Source organism: Pangasianodon hypophthalmus, chromosome 10 (genome assembly GCF_027358585.1).
Source record: "Pangasianodon hypophthalmus isolate fPanHyp1 chromosome 10, fPanHyp1.pri, whole genome shotgun sequence".
In the NCBI taxonomy this organism is placed as follows: domain Eukaryota; kingdom Metazoa; phylum Chordata; class Actinopteri; order Siluriformes; family Pangasiidae; genus Pangasianodon; species Pangasianodon hypophthalmus.
Genome location: NC_069719.1, coordinates 19082223 through 19102534, shown reverse-complemented (window position 1 = coordinate 19102534; position 20312 = coordinate 19082223). Strand labels below are relative to the sequence as shown.

Genomic DNA, 20312 nt, shown 5'->3' with positions numbered 1-20312 from the left:
TTACAGTTTAATGTCAGCCATCCTTTTAACCCCCTTATCAGAGGAGTGTGAGGATGCTGTCTAAAGCTGCATGTAGGAAATCCTCCCAGGTTGTTAGTGACCTAACAGATGAGCCACTGTTTTAAAGTCCAGTTTCAGCAATGTCTATGGAAAGGTCTGGTGTTGCCCTGAGTAGGGTTGGATGTTATAATGTAACCCACATCTTGCACGCTTTCACAAGATGCAACACAGTTCCCTATGGCACAGTGGGATTTTACTGACAGCTTTGAAGAGGGATCTGGGCAGTCCCCAGCTCACCTGCGGCCAAACTCTGTGGCATGTGTTTTGGCTAATATGATGAGTCACATGCAGGTCAGGTAAGGCCATATGCCTGCCTTTGATGCCAGATGTGCATAGCCCAAGTACTAAGTGCAGACACATGAATGACTCCCTGATGAGGACTTATTACAACTTGTTTGGGACACACTGGCAATATGTCCCTCCAATCTGCATAAGACTCCTTTGAGAGCGAGAACTGTGGACACCTGGGCCAGGTTAGTGCATGGCAGATTGGTCTCTTGTGGGCATTGGAACATGGAACTAGATTGTGGTGAGCTAAAGGTGGCATACGAATGGTCTGTTTGGCCATGCTGGCTTCATGATTTTGAAACCTGTGCTCTCCTATCCAGAGCCTCTTTGCAGGATGGTCAAAGAGTGGCCCTCTGCAAGACACGTTCTTCAGGGTCAATTTTCACACATCACACAGACTGGATTGTCCTAACCACATCAGGCAAAGTATATACAGAAAGTTATAGGACAGTGGGCCCATATCTTTAGGCAGGAGAAGCCAGGGGCCTGTATTCCACCCCCCACCCCCCGCCTTCCCCCTGCCCGCCTGGTGCATTCCTCAGTAAGATAGAGGCTGGCAATGAGACTCCTTACAGCCAAAAATATCACTCATTGGATGCCGAGTACATCAGTGGGTCCTTCTACAAGAATAAAAACTGCAGTTCCTGAACTTGAGCTACTAGGATGCCAGACACACTGGTGACTCTCTAGATGACTTGGTGCTCTGTGCCTCTCAAAGAGTAGGCCATCCAGGACACATGTACCCTCCTTCCCCACATTATGGTGCTCTGTCATATAGTAAACTCAGAGCTTCCAAACACCAAAACAGGTAATGTAGCTTATTGGCATGAGGCTAGATTCACTGGGATTTACTTAGAATGCTAGCCACCCATCACCCCATGTGGATATTATTATGCTTGCCACTCAGATTCAGGCTGTCACATGCAGTATTGGTCTCTGTTGAGGATGCTAGGACTAATGGTGGCAACCACAGTGGTGATTCCCCTAGGCTTGCTGAAGTTATGGACATTTCAGAAGTCAGCCTGGACAATTGGAGAGAGATAATCAGCTTGTTAAGCTGCAACTCATCTGCAGTGGACACACTATTGCAACAGTATGTACGTCCAGGGGAGTGGCGTGTGTGCCCACAAGTGGTGACCCATTTCTGGAAAATGTTTGGTGAGCTTTTTCCCAGTGGTGAGATAGCTGGCAAAACCCTGGTTCCCAGTACTGCTTTCACTAGTTGTCCAAACACCCTGGTGGCTTACCTCTGAGCAGATTTGCCATCTTAAATGGACTGTGAGATTTGGCACCCTCAGCAAGTTTACCGATGTCTGTGGGGCTGAATCTAATGACTACAATCTAGCATTCCAGGAAACATTCCAAAGCATACGAGCCTCTAATAGGCTTTGTATGCCCTTAAGTGGATGCTGTTCTGTGAATGCTGTCCCCCCCTCATCAGCTGGATCAGGATCAACATCTAATCTGCAAAGTCTCTAATGCTGACCATTGTCACTACCTGTGGCAAACTCAATATATTTGTCAAAGCAGACATGATAAAACTGAGATAAATAAAACATGCCAAATTTATGCTAGGCCTATTTTTTAGTACAGGATGAATTGAATGGTCTGATTTGATGATAGTCACGTTACACAATTTTTTTATAATGAGGCACACAAAAAAGTTAAATAAACCCAGACTTTTAAGATTTTATTGAAGGGCTAGAAAACACAACATTCTACATTTTCTGTACACTCTCAGAAAAAAAGGGTACTAAACTGTATCATTTCTTGGGGTGGTACTCTCAAGGGGGCATTTTTTCAACCTTTAATGTATGTGGACACCTGACCATCACACCCATATGTGCTTGTTGAACATCCTGTTCCAAAGTCGATCCTCCCTTTGCTGCTCTAAGAGGCTCCACTCTTCTGGGAAGGCCTTCCACTAACTTTTGGAATGTGGCTGTGGGAATTTCTGGCACAAGAGCATTAGTGAGGTTGGGTACTGATGATGGGTGAGGAGGTCTGGGGTGCAGTAGGCGTTCCAATTTATCCCAAAAGTGTTCAGTAAGGTTTATGTCAGGGCTCTATGCAGGCCACTTGAGTTTTTCCCACACCAGCCTTGGCAAAACATGTCTTCATTGACCTCGCTTTGTGCACAGTGGTATCGTCATGCTTGAACAGGTTTTGGGCTACACCTATTAATTCCAGTGAAGAAAATTGTTAATGCTGCAGCATAGACGTCATTCTAGACAATTGTGTGCTTTCAACAGTTTGGGGAAGGCCTGCATATGGGTGTGATGGTCAGGTGTCTACATACTTTTGGCCACAAAATGTATTGTTTACCAAGAAAGATGTGTATAGTGTAGTTTTAATCTAAAACTTGCCTTGTAAAAGATGTACAGTACTGTGCAAAAGTCTTAGGCACATGCAAAGAAATGCTGTAGAGCAAAGATGCCTTCAAAAATAATGAAACTAAATGTTTCTACATTAAAAAAATATTATAAAGAGCAGTAAACAGTAATAAATGAAACAAAGTCAACAACTTGTAGGCAGACATGACTCGGTTGAAATCAAAGATTCAGGAGCTGAGATCACACAGTTTGGAGGCTCACAACAGAGCCCTCCTTACAGTTCAACGGTCAGCCATCCTTTTAACCCCCTTATCAGAGGATTGTGAGGACGCTGTCTAAAGCTGCATGTAGGAAATCCTCCCAGGTTCTCAGTGACCTAACAGCTGAGCCACTGTTTTAAAGTCCAGTTTCAGCAATGTCTATGGAAAAGTCAATATTTGGTGTGATGATTCTTCGCTTTTAAAAAATAGTAGTCTCAGATACAATTTGTGCAATTTTAGGAAAAGGAAATGAGCTGTAAATTTTACTGAGCATCTAGCCACAGTTCTTCTGGAGACTTTGACTGTCACATTTGCTTCTTATTTCTGCAGCAAAACCCAGCAGCCTTCATTATGTTTTTCTGTCTGAAAAGTGTCTCTTATGTAATATGCTGCTTTCTTTACTGACATATAAACATTTTTCTGTAATATTTAATTTTGTGCTGGAAAACTAATGTTTGGAATCTAAAGTGTTTTTGTACTGAATCAATAATGTAGAAGTAATAAAATAAAAATCTATAACAAAGTTTGTACTAAAAAAAAAAAAAGGGGGGGGGGGGGGGTGCCTAAGACTTTTACCACCCTAGCAACAAGGAAAAGTACAGTACTATTTTTTTCTGAGAGGGTATCAGATAATAATTCTAAATCAGCAAGGCTGACAATTAATGTTATCCCTGATTATTCTTAATTCCCATCAAATATACTGACTTGTCCTCATAATCAACTAAACATTTGGGTCAAAACACTGGGCATCTAATAAACATGAAAAGAGGTTTTGAAAGACAAAACCTACACCAAGTTATTCATGTTACCATACTGCCATCTGCTGAACACAACTTGGTATAACAATGGCTCATTATATTAGCTGAACTATGATAACCAGTTGAAATGAGTTTTATATAAACTCTCTCTCTCTCTCTCTCATATATATATATATATATATATATATATATATATATATATATATATATATATATATATATATATATATATATATATATATATAAAAAAATCTACATATAACTTAATTTCATTGGTTATCGTAGTTGTGTGTGTGTGTGTGTGTATATATATATATATATATATATATATATATATATATATATATATATATATATATATTACATTTAAAGTGTACCATTCTGAACCATTACCTGGGAATTATGTCCAGCTGTTCGGTAATAAAACGAGAACACAGGTGGCAGAAGGCAAGTAATGCCACGTTAAAGATTCCGGAAACGGAAATGACGCCATTTGTTGTTATCCAGCGCCCACCCCCTCGCCATTGTAGCATGGATGCGAGTGTCTATCGCCTAGCTACCGTTACAAAGCTATACAGGATTATTTAATTTGCAGGCCAGCGCATTTTGGTCAAATTTCTGACTTGTGCACACTTTAAAGATTCAACTACAACCGGCTGTGGCTTAGTGTGGTCCACTCGAGAGCTTTTACGTGAACGTTTTGAGACGGACTGTCTAGGCTGCTTCCATAATCAAAATGGCGGACAACGAAGATGAGAGCAATAATACAAACGGCACCGCTTTGACAGAGGTCAGTCCTGTAAGTGTGAGCGGATCTCAGACGAGCGTATCGGCCACCACTAGCTCTCAGATTGAGGGTGAAAATGGAGATGGCAGCGTTAAAGTAGTGGTCAGTGGTGAAGGGGGCGGTGAACAAGGCCTGTCACAGTTGGTAACCATACACAGCGAATCAAGCGCTGATGGCAAAGCTGTTGACGGATCTTCAGAAGTGATCGGCCAAATTTTGGGCGCCGAAGTCCTAACGTCGTACGTGCAAGCGTCTGATAACGCAGAGGACACCGTGACCACAGAGTGTACGACAATCAGCAGCGATTTTCTGAATGCTCTCGGGCCCGCGACCACCATCATTTACGTGCAGCCTGACGGGAGTTTCGTGGAGAGCTCTGGGCTCTCTGTGGAGGAGCAGCAGCAGTTACTGGAGCAGCTGTCCAAACAGCAGCTCGTGCAGGTCACCGGAAACGAAGCGACTCGACTGATCGAGCAGAGCCAGACACCTACACCGGCACCTACACCGGCACCCAAACCTGCCCAGAGCGCCAAACCCGCCGTCATATCCAGTGTGGACGTGCAACAGGTTATAGATCACGTTAACAAGTCGCAGGTGCGCGCGCAGGCTGAGCTGACCCGCTCCCACACCACCACCCCTAAAATCCTGCAGAGGAACGTCCAAGCTCAGACTCCCTCATATATAACTCTAGAGGCGGGAAATGTCATTTCAGGACAGCTGACGACCACATTACAGCCACAGCCGTTTACAATCGTGCAGAACGCATCACAGCAACTGCAGAGTGTCGCCAAACAGGTGGCACTGCACCAATCACAGAACGGGGCACAACCCATTCAGCAAAAGGTAAGCTTTCTGTAAAGCATGCACAGCTAGAAATCCTCTGTTGTAATCAAAGGTCCGTGAGTAAGGTGGAGGACGAAAACTGCCCTGTGGCCAAGTGCATTAACCTCTCAGGGGGCCCGAAATACATACTGATGACCCTGAACATACATATACACGTGCACACTCGTTCATTCATCTTCAAAAACTGTTTTATCCTGGTCAGGGTTATGGTGAATCCAGAGCCTGTTCAGGGAAGGCAGGAACACACCATGAATGGGACACCAGTCCATTGCACCATGCGCGCACATACACACACATTCACTCCTTTAAAGTAGCCAGTCCACCTGCTACCATGATTCTGGGAGGTAACTGTTGAACCTAGAGGAATCCACACAGACGGTAACTTGAGCTCAGGATCCAACTGGGGACCTGCATTACCTGCTGAGCCACCATGCTGCCCCACATGTGTACAGTACAATGAAACCCTTTCCTTCCCATAACATACACTATATGGCCACAAGTTTGGAGACACTTGACGATCACTCCCACATCCGTGTCTTCGCCAAACTGTTGCCACAAAGTTTGAAGCACACAATTGCATAGAATGTCTCTGTATGCTGTAGCATTACACTTTTTTCACTGGAACAAAGAGGCCCAAACATGTTCCAGCATGACAGTGCCCCTGTGCACAAACCGAGCTCCATGAAGACATGGTTTGCCAAGGTTGGTGTGGAGGAACTTGAGTGGCCTGCACAGAGCCCTGACCTCAACCCCACTGAACACCTTTGGGGTGAACTGGAATGCTGACTGTTCCCCAGGCCTTCTCATCTGAAGCTGAGCTCAGAGTGACGTTGCAGCAGTTAAGGATTAAGGGTCTTCTTCAAGGGCCAATTAGTAATAATCATGGCAGTGCAGAGATTTGACCCTCAATCCTCAGATCAGTAGCCCTGAGCCTTCACTGCTGAGCTAGTATTACATCACATATTGTCATACACTGTATTTTAGAAATTTCATCAGTATTATGTGTCAAAGAGACATGGGTGCAGGACTAAAATGGTGGTGGGGTTTTTTTTTTTTTTTTTTTTTTTTTTTCTTTCCTTACGCTTGCTATTTTTCTATGTTCCTGCTTAGTCACTGAGATGTGTGATGGATTTTAGTCTTCTTGGATTTTATCAAAGTCTAGATATATAAATAGTCTAGTAGTAGGCTAGTATTGCAAGGTGACTGGAAGAAGCTCCCTGGCTGCATTGCAAAACACCTTCCAGATTCTTTCACAAATCCAGACACCTAGTTTATGGAAAGCTGTTTAACCCAGACATGTTAGATTAATGTTCTGTAGTTTTGTATTGGCTTCATTGTCTGGTCAAAGCTTGTCGGGTTATTTAGACCTACTTCATTGAATCCTTGTGCCTGTAAGGGTTGGGAAGTAACCCTCTCTGTTAGTAAAATGCTATTGTGAGCTATGTGTGAAAGAACATTTCACAGTGTGACTTGTGTTGTGTTTCTCTCCACTGTGCAGATTATTCTCATGGCTGCGAGTGCACAAATTCAGATAGAAGGCTGTGTCCCAAATAATGCATGCTATGTATTAATAAGTAATTACTAGTCTTCTGATGTTAGCTTAGCTAAAATATAGATCTGGTTAAAGGGAAGAGGCTTGCTCTGCCAAATCCAATCTGACACCCCTGACACAGCGCTGACTGTAAATTACTCCTCTGATCATGTTTTCAAACAGTTTTCATTTTTAACAAAAATATCCTATACACTGTAGCTTTAAAATGCGTAATTCTGTATCAATGTGCTTAGGTTAAATTCTAAAATATTTTTGTCTTTTGAATCTCCAGCTAGCTGAACCCATCCACATTCAAATGCAGGCTCCACCGAAACAGGAAATCAAGCAACGCCAGTCCACTCCCATCACCATCCTCCAGCCGCAAAGCCTGCCAGTAAGCCAGTCTGTGGTGAAAGTTTCCACTGTAGGCACAGTCAGTACTCCTCAGATTATCCACATCACACCTGTGCCTGGACAGCAGCAATATTTCTTACAGAATCCAGGAGAACCTCCCATTCAACTTCTCCTTCAGAAACCTGCTCCTGTAGTTAGCAGCATTTCAGTTCCGATTGTGCATAAAGTCCAAGCTCCTGCCTCTTCCTCTAACTCTGTTCCTGCCGTAAAGAGTCCTGCAGCCAAGCCAGCCACGGTCTCCATCCATCCCACCTTGATTTTAACCCCTTCCACTAGTGTTTCATCCACAACCACCAAGGTATTAACTCCGCCCACGAAGGCCACAACAGTGGTCACCAAGGTTTCGGCTCCGGCCATTGAAAAAGAGAAACCCAAAGTGAAGAACCGCCAGAAAAAGCCATTGAAAATCCAGACACGCTCTGGTCGAGTTTCTCGTCCACCAAAGCATAAGGTAAAGGACTACAAGTTCATCAAAACTGAGGACTTGGCAGAGAGCCATCAGTCAGACTCTGATGACTACTCTGAGATCAGCGTGGAAGACGAAGAGGGCAATGAGGGCAAGAAGAAGACAGATGTTGATGGTTTGTCCCTCCGCAGCAAAGCTTTTAAATGTGAAACATGTGAGAAGTCCTACATAGGCATTGCAGGTTTGAACAGACACTATAAACTCAATCCCACTCATGACAAAAGTCAGACATCAACTCCAGTTGTGAAAGAAGACTCCAAACCCACGGAAGAGCAAACACATACTGAAGCAGCTAAAACGAGTCCTGTGAAGGAAGCCACGACTCAAAAAGTTAAGATGTCACTTCTTTACATATGCATATAGATACGAGAACTGAAACATTTGTTTCCTTCAGATTTTCTAAATAAGTGTTTGTTTACAAGAGAGCCTCGGAGACTCAGCACTGCAGTAGACATGGCAAATTCATGACCGTTTCTTTTAAAATGTAAACAGGTGCAAGCAGATTCTACAAGACAGATCGTACCACGGCGGCCTGGGAGACCTAAGGGGTCAGGCAAATCTAGTCTTCCCAAAAGGCTTGGACGGAAACCGAAGAGAGGGAGACCGGGACGGCCACCTAAACACCAAACAGCGCTTACTATGGAGCAACAGGCACAGAGACGAAGAAGTCGACTCACAGAGGTAGTGCTCACTAAACTGGACTCATACGAAACATCCCAAATCATTATAGTTTTCCCAAAATACAACCACAACACTTCATTTAAATTTGACATCTGTAGATTTACTCAAATTCAGAGGCTAATTGGTTCACAGCTGCTGTTAATGCTTATGAATAATTATTTGGATGTTGATAAATGTTGTTAGATCACAGTTGCTTAGAATGAATGGGCAAAGTCCCAAACTCCTGAGGATAAATTATAATTAGAAATATTAAACGATGATTATTTATGATCACTCTCTCCAGTTTATACAGCAGTATGATGATGAGGACCTGATGGAGATTGTTCTTCCTCGCCTGGCTAAGGTCATGACTGTATGGGAATTTGTGCTAATGAAGGTAATGAATATTTACACTTTACATTTAGATTTACTCAAGGGATACAATCATTCTAATCTAAAATCATTGGTTCATAAATGTGTTAGGGCTCTGTGCACATTCCCAGCTCTGTCAAAATATAGCGTTCAAGCTATTGTTGTAGTTAATCTAGTAACTGTAGCTTAACAATTTAGTTTTTACATTCTGTTATTTGGTTTTTCATATGTTATGTAAGCTTTATATACAGTGCCTTTCAAACAATCAGGCAATAGCTATGATAGCCAACAGCTTTCAGTTATAAGATTCAAAACGTGAAGCCCAAGTTGAACATTTTGTGCAGGTAAAACAAGCTGCAATAGGCTTAAGTTTAATGCAAAAATAGTAAAATGTGAGAATTGCGTTAGATGTGTAATATTGCATTTTCTTTACCTGAAGGTAGAAAATGGCCATTTGTCCAAGCAGCAGTTTCCCAGTGTATATCATGAATTTGAGCAACTCCACAGCCAGGTGAAGAAGATGGCACAGGAGCACTTTAGTATTTCACCAGCTTCCCGAGCAGCTATAGAGGTCACCAATATGGAAGTAAGTAACCTGTTATAAAACACTTTAATCTTCGTTCATTGCTATGAAAGATGATATTAATTAGTAATTCTTATTGAACGCCTTGAGCACAAAGTTGGGCTTCAGGGGACTGTTCTAGACTGGTTTAGACCTTGCCTCTGTCAGAGGACCTTTTCAGTTAATGTTGGCAGTTGTTTTTCCACTGATGCCACTATGGGCACAAGGTTCTTTGTTAGGGGCTGTCCTTTTTTCAAAATATATGCTTCTGTTGGGTAACATCCTTCAGAAGTATAAATTTTCTTTTCACTGTTATGCTGAAGCCCAATAACCTGTGCTCGCTGAAGTGTCTCAGTGAGTGTCTGGAAGATGTCAGAAGATGGATGGCCAACAACTTCCTACAACTTGCTGAAAAGAAAACAGACATCATTCTTTTTGGCCCTTCCAAACACACAATGAGTCTATCAAATCATCTAAGAGCGCACACTCAGTATGGAGAGATGTTAAATAATGTTATATGAGAAGAGAAGAATGAAGCCTCATGTTAAAAATCTTTTGTAATTTTTGATCCTGACCTCAGATTTGAACAACAAATGAACTTTGTTCAAGAGTAGTTTCTGTCAACTTCATGTAGTTGCAAAAATTAAACCACAGTACACAGGACTCAAAAAGTCAGCAGTGGCTTGCCTTGTATTAGTTTTCTATCGCCTTCTATCCCTTCTATAAGGGATCATATCAGTCTGGTTTTAGCCTCTCTGCACTGGCTCCTTGTCCAGTACAGGACTCAATTTAAGGTTCTTAAATTTGTTTTTAAAAGCTCTTAATGGGCTAGACCCTTCATACATTGTGATCTCAATACTCAGCTCCTAGGCCTCTAAAGTCTTCTGATCAGTCACTCCTGGCTGTTCCACTGTCTCGGCTGAAGCTAAAGTGTGACCGTGCTTTTGCGGTCGTTGCGCTGTGGAATGGCCTACCCCTCAATATCAGGAGTGCCTCGTCAGTTACCATTTTCAAATTAAAACTAGCAACGTATCTTTTCATTCTTGTGTTTTGAACTTTTCCTATTAATTTTATTCTTATTACTTTCAGTACTATAGCGTCTGTTAGCATTATTATTTTTTTTAATTTATTGTGCCCTGTCTGTATTTTTAGTCTGAATTTTATCCTTGTGTCTGTACTTTGGGCAACAATTTTTGTTTGAAATGTGCTTTCTAAACAAAATGTACTTTCTTACTAAATAAAAATGTTAAAGCAGGGAAAACCGTTAAAAACTGATTTGTACAGTGGAACTTGTTTTACGTTATTTGTTAAATCCAAATGACTTTTGTTTCTCTAAAGGTCTTAAAATCACTGGGAATTACTGATCCGTCTAGTGCATTAACACCCTTGAACTCCTCTAATGGACAGCAGGGTACGATAAGAAATCAAGCTACAAAGAGTCCACGGAATATTGAGGTGAACTTCTAGTTTTACTTTCTTATACATGACACTGCCATTGAAGATGGAACTGCTGTTTTTTGTCACAGCAAATCATTATGGGTACAACTGCATATAACAGATAATCTACTCTGGCAATAGCTAGCTGACACTGGTAAGAGCATTGTTATGGTTACAGTGTGCATGTTGTTTTTATTCTCCTTTAGCATGAAAGGTGCTCCAGCTAAAAGTGGTAGCTGATGTAATTTATCACCAAAAATGAAAGGCAATTTTGTAAGTTAGAAGCATTACTAAAGACTAGCAATGTGTACCTGGATGCAACATTAGCAGTAGAAAAAATGTTTGCAGAAGACAGAAATGAGTAGTTCTTTTTCTTTCTTTGATTGATTGACCAAAAAAAAGCTGGTGACTCTTATTTTACCATTCCATTTAATCTACTTCTCCACTGAATAAATATTCATTAAAAACTTAGAGCCCAGACATGTACTCTGCTCATCCTGGGTTCCCAGGCTGCTGCTTTGTCCACTTCTGAATCCCTAAACCAATTAATGGAATTCCTGCGGTAGTGTTTATGCAGTTATCTAATCAGCCAATAAAATCATGCAGATACAGGTCAAGAGCGTCAGTAAACGTTCACATCAAACATCAGAATGGGGAAAAAGTGTGATCTCTGTGACTTTGATCATGGCATGGATGGTGGTACCAGAAGGACTTGTTTGAATATTTCATAAATTGCTGATCTCCTGGGAATTTCACACACAACAGTCTCTAGAGTTTAATGCAAAAAACAAAAAGCATCGAGAAAGCGACAGTTCTGTGGGTAGAAACGCCTTGTTGGTTAGAGAGGTCAGAGGAAAATGGCCAGATTCGTTTGAGCTGCCAGGAACGATTTAGTAACTCAATTAATGACTCTGTACAATCGTGGTGAGCAGAAAAACATGTCAGCATGCACAAAACATTCAACCTTTATTTGGATGGGCTACAACTGCAGAAGACCACATCAGGTTTCACTTCTGTCAGCCAAGAACAGGAATCTGAGGCGAGCACAGACTCACCCAAACTGGACATCCACCTGAAGGTTTGATGTTTTGTGCGTTCGGAGATGCCTTTCTACTCTCCACGGTTGTAAAGAGTGGTTATTTGAGTTACTATAGACTTCCTGTCAGCTCAAGCCAGTCTGGTCATTCTCCTCTGATCACTCTTATTAATAAAGTGTTTCAGTCTGCAGACCATCTGCTCACACAATGTTTTTTTTTGTGCCATTCTGTGTAAACTGTTGCGTGTGAAATTCCCAGGAGATCAGCAGTTTATGAAATACTCAAACCAGCCCATCTGGTACCAACATCCATGCCATGATCAAAGTCACAGAGATCACACTTTTTCTTCATTCTGATGCTTGATGTGAAAATTAACTGAAGCTCTTGACCTGTATCTTCATGATTTTATGCAGTGTGCTGCTGCCACATGATTGGCTGATTAGATAACTGCATGCACGTGCAGTTGTACAGGTGTTCCAATAAAGTGGACACATTATTTGTCTTTCACTCCTGTATGAAATCTCACAGATTGTTCTGATTTATAGAATACCAGGATGTTGCCTCCAGCAAAGAGGTTCAAAATGGAAAACTGCTGTGGAGAAAACGACTCTGCGGTTAATCAGAACGGTATTCAGAAGCATGAGGCTAACGAGGACTCCATGCTGCTCCGGGAGCCACAGGTGGTCCTGACCCGTCTAGAGAACTTAACGAACACTGATGCAGACCCTGCAACAAGGACAGAAGCAGCAGCTATGGACACAGAAGAATGCCTTCTCGATCCTGAAGCTGGCAAACCTCAAGAAGACCCTGACAGAGAGCTTTCAGAAGTTCTCAGCAGCAGTGGGAGCATGGACATTGCAGATCAGGTGAAACAGCTGGAACAAGTGCTGAGCTCAGAAACAACGTGTAAGGAAATCACGCTGAAAGACGAAAACTGTAACCCTCCACAAACGGAAAGTTTGGACGAGGCAGAAGCTTTAGGAGAACCTGTTGTCAATGAGGTGGTGATGCAGGCTGTTGAGGCTCACGAAGAGACACCAGTTTTTATCCAAACAGCGGAGGGCCTCGTCCGACAGAGTGCTGAAGAACTTGCTTCCAAGGGAATAGTGATTGTGAACGGGCCCGATGGCAGCACAGTGCACATCGAGGCTCCAGAAGGAGTTCCTTTAGAGACTGTCCATGCTCTATTAGGCATTGAAACCGAGAGAAAGACTTGAGTAAGCTCATCTGAAACCTTTCTGAAATTAGTTAGCCATTTCAAGACAATTCTATCAACGTGGTGTTTTTTTCCCAAGGAACTTTTTATTGCAGATTTTTGTACATTTGTAAAAACAAAGTATTATTATTATTGTTCCAGATTTTGTGCATTGTTTTGGTTCAGTCTTTTGTTAAAAAAAAAAAAATGTAGGAGTTTGGTCACATAGACCTTATGGCTTCACATTTCATTGCCAACATTGCGTGTCTTCACGTACTATGGCCATGGCAGAACTCAGTACCTTGTACACTGTATACTATGAAAAACTGTACAGTATGACAGTGTGAAATACTTAATGCTGAGTTTAAATAGAAAATTGCTTTAAGCAATGAGGAACTGCTCTTGGTATGCGTTTTGGTTTTAAACCGCTTAAGGATGATTTATGGACTTCAAGATGTGCATTTAGTTCTTTCTGAGAGGAAAAACAATTGAAATTGTTAAACTAATATGTACAAAATGCCCAGAATGAGACAAAAAGTTAATAAGTGGATAAACATGTCTTAATTGTGTAAAATCCCAGGTTACCTCTTGTTTCATTGTTACATGTTAAATAGTAGTTTGTCCAGTTCAATAGTTGTTTAAAAAGCACTATTTTATTACTTTTTATATAATCTTTGGACATACTGTGTTTTTTCAAACATCTCAACATTTGTAATACAAAGAGAATACATAAACAGATGACATTAAACCAATATTTGTGATTGAGCTTTGGGAATTGGGGCTTTGTATTAGGTACCTGACCAATCTGCCAAAAATAATCACTTCTGGTTTTGGAACATTCACCACTAGGCGAAGTGACATCCCACTTTACCTGCAGTCGAGTTGCATAAGCAGCTCCTCTGCGCTTCTTTTTTCTGCCCCCCCTGTTACAGAGAAACCAAACCAATGAAATATTTTTCTAAAAGTATTCATAGGTTTGTTCTCTAACATATTAAATGTTAAATCATTACAAGCTGTAAATCAAACTGTTTATTATAAACTCTTAAATTAACATGCTGATCCTGTGGAGCCCTAGAGAGGCCACAATCTTTTAATTCCTCTTCATAGTGTGGTCAAAAAGCAAAATATAAATCAGTTGTACACTACTGATGCAGACAATTAGACGAATATTTTTGGTTGTCATGTCTTGGGTCTGTGTTAATACACATTATTGTCTTAGCCCTTGGAAAGTAAACATTTCCTGTTAACACATTTATTACTTCCACACTTTCGGGCTTTAATGTATACTGAAATTCTTATAATGGATATCATTACTATAAAGTACAGGAAAATTAGAAAAATAACAAAATGTACATTTGTAGCTCATCCAAAGTGATTTTGACTCATTTCCAGATGTATATTAAATCACAATGGAAATGGTTTCAGAAATCAAATTGATTTAATAATGCGGTTTGCATTTCCTTGATCAACTACTCTCCAAAACATGTTTTGGACCTAACAGTAACAAAGCTAGAATTATTTTGGAGAAAAGCACAAATGGGTCTTCCATTAACATGCTTGATAAGTGTAATGTAGATTTTATTTTTGCAAGCAGATGTGCCAAGGAGTCTAAAATAAAGTAAATAAATGAAACTATAACATTTGATTAAAAATGGTCAGATTTTTAATAATAATTTCACCCAGCTATTCACAGAAACTAGGTATAACACGATTTTAAAAAAACTGATTTTGCAGAGGACAGTCTATACAATAAATCAGTGCTAAAATCTGATTTCCCAAGCCAACCTTCCTCATGCCCTATAGTATGCAAATTAACTTACAACACACTGTAGTACATTTTATGGGTTTCTCCCTCTTCTCCATTATGTATGTATGTATGTATATATATATATATATATATATATATATATAGAGAGAGAGAGAGAGAGTTCGGCTGAGCCTGTGCCTCAGATTCCTGTTCTTGGCTGACAGGAGTGGAACCCAATGTGGTCTTCTGTTGTTGTAGCCCATCCACCTCAAGGTTTGATGTTTTGTGCATGCTGAGATACTTTTCAGTATTTATGAGTTACTATATCCTTCCAGGCAACTCAAACCAATCTGGCCATTTTCCTCTGACCTCTTATCAACAAGGCATTTCCACCCACAGAACTGTCGCTCACTCAATGTTTTTTGTTTTCACGCCATTCTGTGTAAACTCTAGAGACTGTTGTGTGTGAAAATCCCAGGACATCAGCAGCTTCTGAACTACTCAAACCAGCCCATCTGGCACCAGAACTATGCCACAGTTAAAGTCACAGAGATCACACTTTTCCCCATTCTGATGTTTGATGTGAACATTAACTGTAGCTCATGACTGTAGGTCAGCCGTTAAAACCACCTGTCTAATATTGTGTAGGTCCCCCTTGTGCCGCCAAAACAGCTCTGACACATAGAGGCATGGATTCCACAATTTAGCACCAAGACGTTAGCAGAAGATCCTTTAAGTCCTGTAAGTTGTGAGGTGGGGCTTTCATGGATCAGACTTGTTTGTCCAGCACATCCCACAGATGCTCTATCAGATTGAGATCTGGGGAATTTGGAGGCAAAGTAACACCTGTAACTCTTTGTCTTGTTCCTCAAATCATTCCTGAACATGTAGCTCTTCCATGGGATCGGATCAGATGGGCTAGCCTTCGCTCCCGACGTGCATCAATGAGCCTTGGGCACCCATGACCCAGTCGCTCAGATCCTAACGCTTGCCCATTTTTCCGGCTTCCAACCCATCAACTTCGAGAAATGACTGTTCACTCGCTGCCTAATATATCCCACCCTTGGCAGGTGCCATGGTAACGAGATAATCAATGTTATTCACTTCACCTGCCAGTGGTTTTAATGTTATGGCTGATCAGTGTACATATATATATATATATATATATATATATATATATATATATATATATATATATATATATATATATATGAAAAAGAATGTGAGGTAATATAAATTCATATTTATTCTCAGGTCCTTTGTCAGGGAGAGTGGAAAAAAAAAGCCCATTCAATTTAGCTTGAATTTAGTGAAATATTACATTTGATGTTTAGTTCTGCTGGTGATAAAGCGTACATTTTTTCCCTGAGTCCTTGAGTTAATTGCCCTGGTTCTTAACTTGACATCAGTGTGAAATTTCTAAATTTCTAATTTCTCATATTTTCATTGTAGAAAATGCTACACCACAACCAAGACTCTGTATAAATGGTAGATATTATTTTACTATTGCATCGACCACTGTACTGTTACTAAATTTGGAGCTCATTCTATAGTACACATCTTATCCCATTTCACCATTAAATAAATGAATTAAATAAATAAATTAGACTGCTCTGGAGCCTGTCTCCATCAGTAAACTCTCTAGGAGAAGTTTGGTGTTATCCTGGATGTAGGGTTGATAGAGCCAGCAGGACAGATACACCATGCAGAGATCTGGATTGGTTGTATGGGCCACTTCCCCTAATATGGTTCTCTTAAGGGCCAGCTCCTGCTTGTAAGCCTTATAAAGCCCAGAAGACACTTCAGCTGCAGTGGACAATAAGAAAAATACACTGTTTATATTATATAATAATCATAAGGCATAGATTTAATGCTAAACTCATTTTCAATTAATTAGTGGGTCATCTTTCGCACACACTGCTATGACATAAAATTTCATAATAATAATATAATAATTCCAGACTACACATTGGTTAACACATGTTTAACATTTTTAAAAGAGAAATCCTTTTTGTAGGGTTCTACATTAAATCTTGAAGGGTTTGACCAGCTACCTAAACTAAAGAATCCTTTGAGGTGCATCATGATGTGTTTTTTCCTTAAAAGGTCAATATTTTTTAAATGAAATAAACATTAATTTATTACCAAACTGCTGTGTGGACCATGTTTGAAACAGCGGTGCTGGTCTTCCTTTCTCTCCATACTGAAATGTCTCCAGTTCACATATCCCCTTCTCAGCAGACACCATTTTCTCCATTTTAGATAGAATGTGGGCCTATGAAGGAAAAAAAAAAACTTGAATCTACATACACATTACAGAGTTTGCAGGGTCCCTAGACCCTGAAAAATAGCATGTGTATATAAACAGACTTGTAAACTTTTATTAGTAAAAAAATACAATGAACTTTAGACTATAAATGGCTAAAGATATGCAATTCAGTAAGGGTGCTTAAACCAAAATTATATATAAATTCCATGTATGTAAACCATCCTTAATTCAGTATACATTAACATATTGTAGGTTTCAGGTTAACTAAACAAATTAATCAAATAATTTTTAAAGGATCATAAGATTTTTGACAAAGGTATATTATAATCACAACTGAAGGACAGTTTTTTTCTTGAGAACTACACTACTAAAATCATAAACTTTCATTTAGTTTCTAAAAGCTAAGTCAGACCAGACTATTACTGTTTATTAAACTGACACTGTGATAAACCACACCTTCTCTTCTCTTGCAGAACAAAAGTGTTCATTTCTCAATCCTGTGTGCCTTGAATTCAGTTATGATTCTTTTTCATCAGTTAATGGATAAGATTAGCTGACCGTAATGCTAACTGCAAAAAAAAAAAAAAGCTAATCACAATGTAAATGGAGTTCTGTTGAAGCAGTATGCACTGGGCCTGGAAATGACATTTATGACAGAATGTGACATTTCTGTTACTCAAGCCATACCATTTTGTCTACAACATTCTGTAGTTTGATGCATTCCTCCTCTAGCTCTGGGTTGCTATGATATGCACTTCTTTCTGCAGGAACTGCAGATGAATTTTGGCCCTCCATCACGACATCAGGCTCCTTTACAGACCTGCTTCAGAGAACATGGACAAGGGTAGTATTAAGTATTAATACTATTAAGCTTTATTTTAAAAAAAAAAAAAAAAAAAAAAAGGCGTCAGTTTAATGTTGCGAATCTTACTCTTTGCTGAGTCTGAAGTTGACTATTTTGGTTGCGATGGTGGATCCTTCATCACTCAGACGCTCCCATTTCAGGATTAAATTATGCCAGTCTGCTGCGTTATCCTTCAGTTTTCTAGCACTTCCAGTCAAGTTGCCTTTTCTTCCAGGGGTTGTGGCTTCTGATTACAAGAAGAAACAGAATGTACATTTTTGCAAGAGCAAATTCCCTTGTTTTTTTTTTTTTTATTGTGCTTGTTAAAAGACTATAAGAATGTGCAATATGTTTTATAGGAGGTCATGAAAAATTACAGAAGAGAGTTACAAGGGGGTTAAACAGGCAGCCTACATCTAAACAAGCAGAACATTATTGTCAACATAATTTGGAGGCAGAATAAGGATGTTTTACTTGTGAAAAAAGGTACAGAGGAAGCAAAGGGGAGTGGTATGAAAATAAAATGGCACTTTGACATTTTTAGTAAGGTGTGTCAAATTTGATTTGAAAGCATTGTAAACTTACAAGTAGAAATGACAATTTTGGTTGACCTTTTTACAGATTTTTGGATAAATGGCATTTACAATGTGCCTTCACTTAAACTGTAATAATCTTTGTTTCACTGTTTTTGTCCACTCATTATCACCACATTATCTGAAACAGCTTGTTTCCTGATATATAGTACTGTGCAAAAGCCTTAGACACCCACTTTGTACAAATTTTGTTACAGATGTTTATTTTATGGCTTCTGCATTACTGAGTCAGTGCGAAAAGATTTTATATTTCCAGACATTATTTTCCAACAAAAAATACAGAAAATGTTTGTATTTCCGTAAAGAAAGCAACATTTTACATAACAGACTGCTTTTCAGGCAGAAAACGTAATAAAGGCTGCTGGATTTTGCTGAAGAAAGAAAGAAAAAAAAAACTGTGGCAGATTCTCGAAGATGCTCAATAAAACTTACCAACTAATTTCCTTATAATACTGCACAAAATTATACCCGAAACTACTGATGTTTTTTTTTAATAAAGCAAAGTGTTGTCACAGCAAATACTGACTTTTATTGAATTTTTAATTTCATTATGTTTGATGGTATCTTTGCTTTACATCATTTCTTCATCATTCAACATCATTCAGACTTTTGCACAGTACTGTATATGTCCATTTATGTGTCATTATGACACAGATGTCAATTTCCTTTATAAACCATATAAACTGCACTAACTAGAGCTGAAATGATGAATCACATTGTGTTTTTAAAAAACTTTTTCCCCTCATAATGTATTTAGGGTATTAGTGAGGACGAATTAGCCCATAATGTTGATTATTATTAGGTTTACATTAGATTTTACTCTGAAAAAATGGTTTATAATATTTTACACCAGTGGCGGTTTCTTGATTATTAAATATTCCAACAAATCTTCTTCACTGCGAAATTCTAACATCATCAAAACATTAGAAAAATCTCACTAAATATCTAAAGGCCAGAAATACTCTTTACACAATCAGTGTTATGTACTAAAGCTGAATTAACTTCTTTATAGTTCTTATTTTATTACTAGAGTTTTAAAGCCATAAGCATATGTGCATACATATAGAGTATAGGTCAGCATAATTAAACAGAAAAATGAAAGCATAATTAAAAGAAAAACAAGCTGTTGTGCTCTTTTCAGATACAACAGCACAGAATTTCATCCAATCAGATACAAATACACACTACTAATCCAATCATGATCAGAAGTCAGTATTTATCAGATTAGTCAAGTGGTCAGTTAAAAGCAGGGAAGGACAATTAGACATGCTTTCAGTTACAGAGAGCAGCTCAGTCTCCTGAAAAACCCCTTACCGTCCATTTCAAACGGAGCTCTGTCATAAGTCTAACACAATAAAGCACTAAACACTCAGTAATCACTAATCCTCTTCATGATGCACGCTGTGTGTCTTTCTCGCTGGTTATTTCTCTGTGGCAGATTAAACACTGAAACACTCAGTACTGCCACCTGCTGGAAAACACACACTCCAACAGCTATACAGCTTTCCAGTCCCGACCTTTCCACATGTCCTAGCTGACAAATCAATTCAATTCAATTTTTTTTTGTAAAGCTCGTTTAATAAAAGATAGTGTCACAAAACTACGGAAGCCCTAAGAGGCCATGCATTATTGTTTTTTTCTTTCTTGTTTTCTCGTGATCTCGACTTAATTTTCTCATGGTCTCAACATAATTTTTGTCGTGATCTTGACTTAATTTTTCTGTGATCTCAACTTACTTTTCTCACGATCTCAAACTTACTTTTCTCATGATCTCGAACTTAATTTTCTCATGATCTCAAACTTAATTTTCTCATGATCTCAAACTTACTTTTCTCATGATCTCGAACTTAATTTTC

At 39.5% G+C, this 20312-nt stretch overlaps 2 protein-coding genes across 3 annotated transcripts; one reads left to right on the top strand and one right to left on the bottom strand.

Annotated features, from left to right (window-relative positions):
• The first annotated feature begins 4180 nt into the window (after positions 1–4180).
• Positions 4181–13768, top strand: znf839 (zinc finger protein 839). The gene is made up of 7 exons (XM_026934200.3): positions 4181–5329; positions 7153–8070; positions 8233–8421; positions 8705–8797; positions 9212–9358; positions 10673–10789; positions 12354–13768. The coding sequence occupies exons 1-7, from the start codon at positions 4436–4438 to the stop codon at positions 13023–13025; spliced, it is 3030 nt and encodes a 1009-aa protein (XP_026790001.3). The 5' UTR covers positions 4181–4435; the 3' UTR covers positions 13026–13768.
• cinp (cyclin-dependent kinase 2 interacting protein) lies at positions 13200–19930 on the bottom strand. Of its 2 annotated transcripts, none has more exons than XM_026934279.3 (5): positions 19771–19930; positions 17951–18110; positions 17707–17842; positions 16896–17025; positions 13200–16556 (listed from the first exon to the last, which is right to left on the bottom strand). In XM_026934279.3, exons 1-5 carry the CDS (start codon positions 19775–19777, stop codon positions 16354–16356), a joined length of 636 nt encoding a protein of 211 aa, XP_026790080.3. In that variant the 5' UTR covers positions 19778–19930; the 3' UTR covers positions 13200–16353. The 2 variants fall into 2 exon arrangements, with proteins under 2 accessions (XP_026790080.3, XP_026790081.3); XM_026934280.3 differs by having other exon boundaries at positions 17707–17839.
• Positions 19931–20312: the final 382 nt, after the last annotated feature.

Bases quoted from the DNA above. Each gene is read 5' to 3' on its own strand.
- cinp (XM_026934279.3), bottom strand. The intron at 17,026-17,706 runs GTATGGCTTGAG...TTTCCTTCATAG, and splicing joins AGAATGTTGTAGACAAAATG to GCCCACATTCTATCTAAAAT. The intron at 16,557-16,895 runs GTAATAAATTAA...TGTCCACTGCAG, and splicing joins ATGGTCCACACAGCAGTTTG to CTGAAGTGTCTTCTGGGCTT.
- znf839 (XM_026934200.3), top strand. From the start codon at position 4,436: ATGGCGGACAACGAAGATGAGAGCAATAATACAAACGGCACCGCTTTG. The intron at 8,422-8,704 runs GTAGTGCTCACT...CACTCTCTCCAG, and splicing joins GAAGAAGTCGACTCACAGAG to TTTATACAGCAGTATGATGA. The intron at 10,790-12,353 runs GTGAACTTCTAG...TCTGATTTATAG, and splicing joins AGAGTCCACGGAATATTGAG to AATACCAGGATGTTGCCTCC.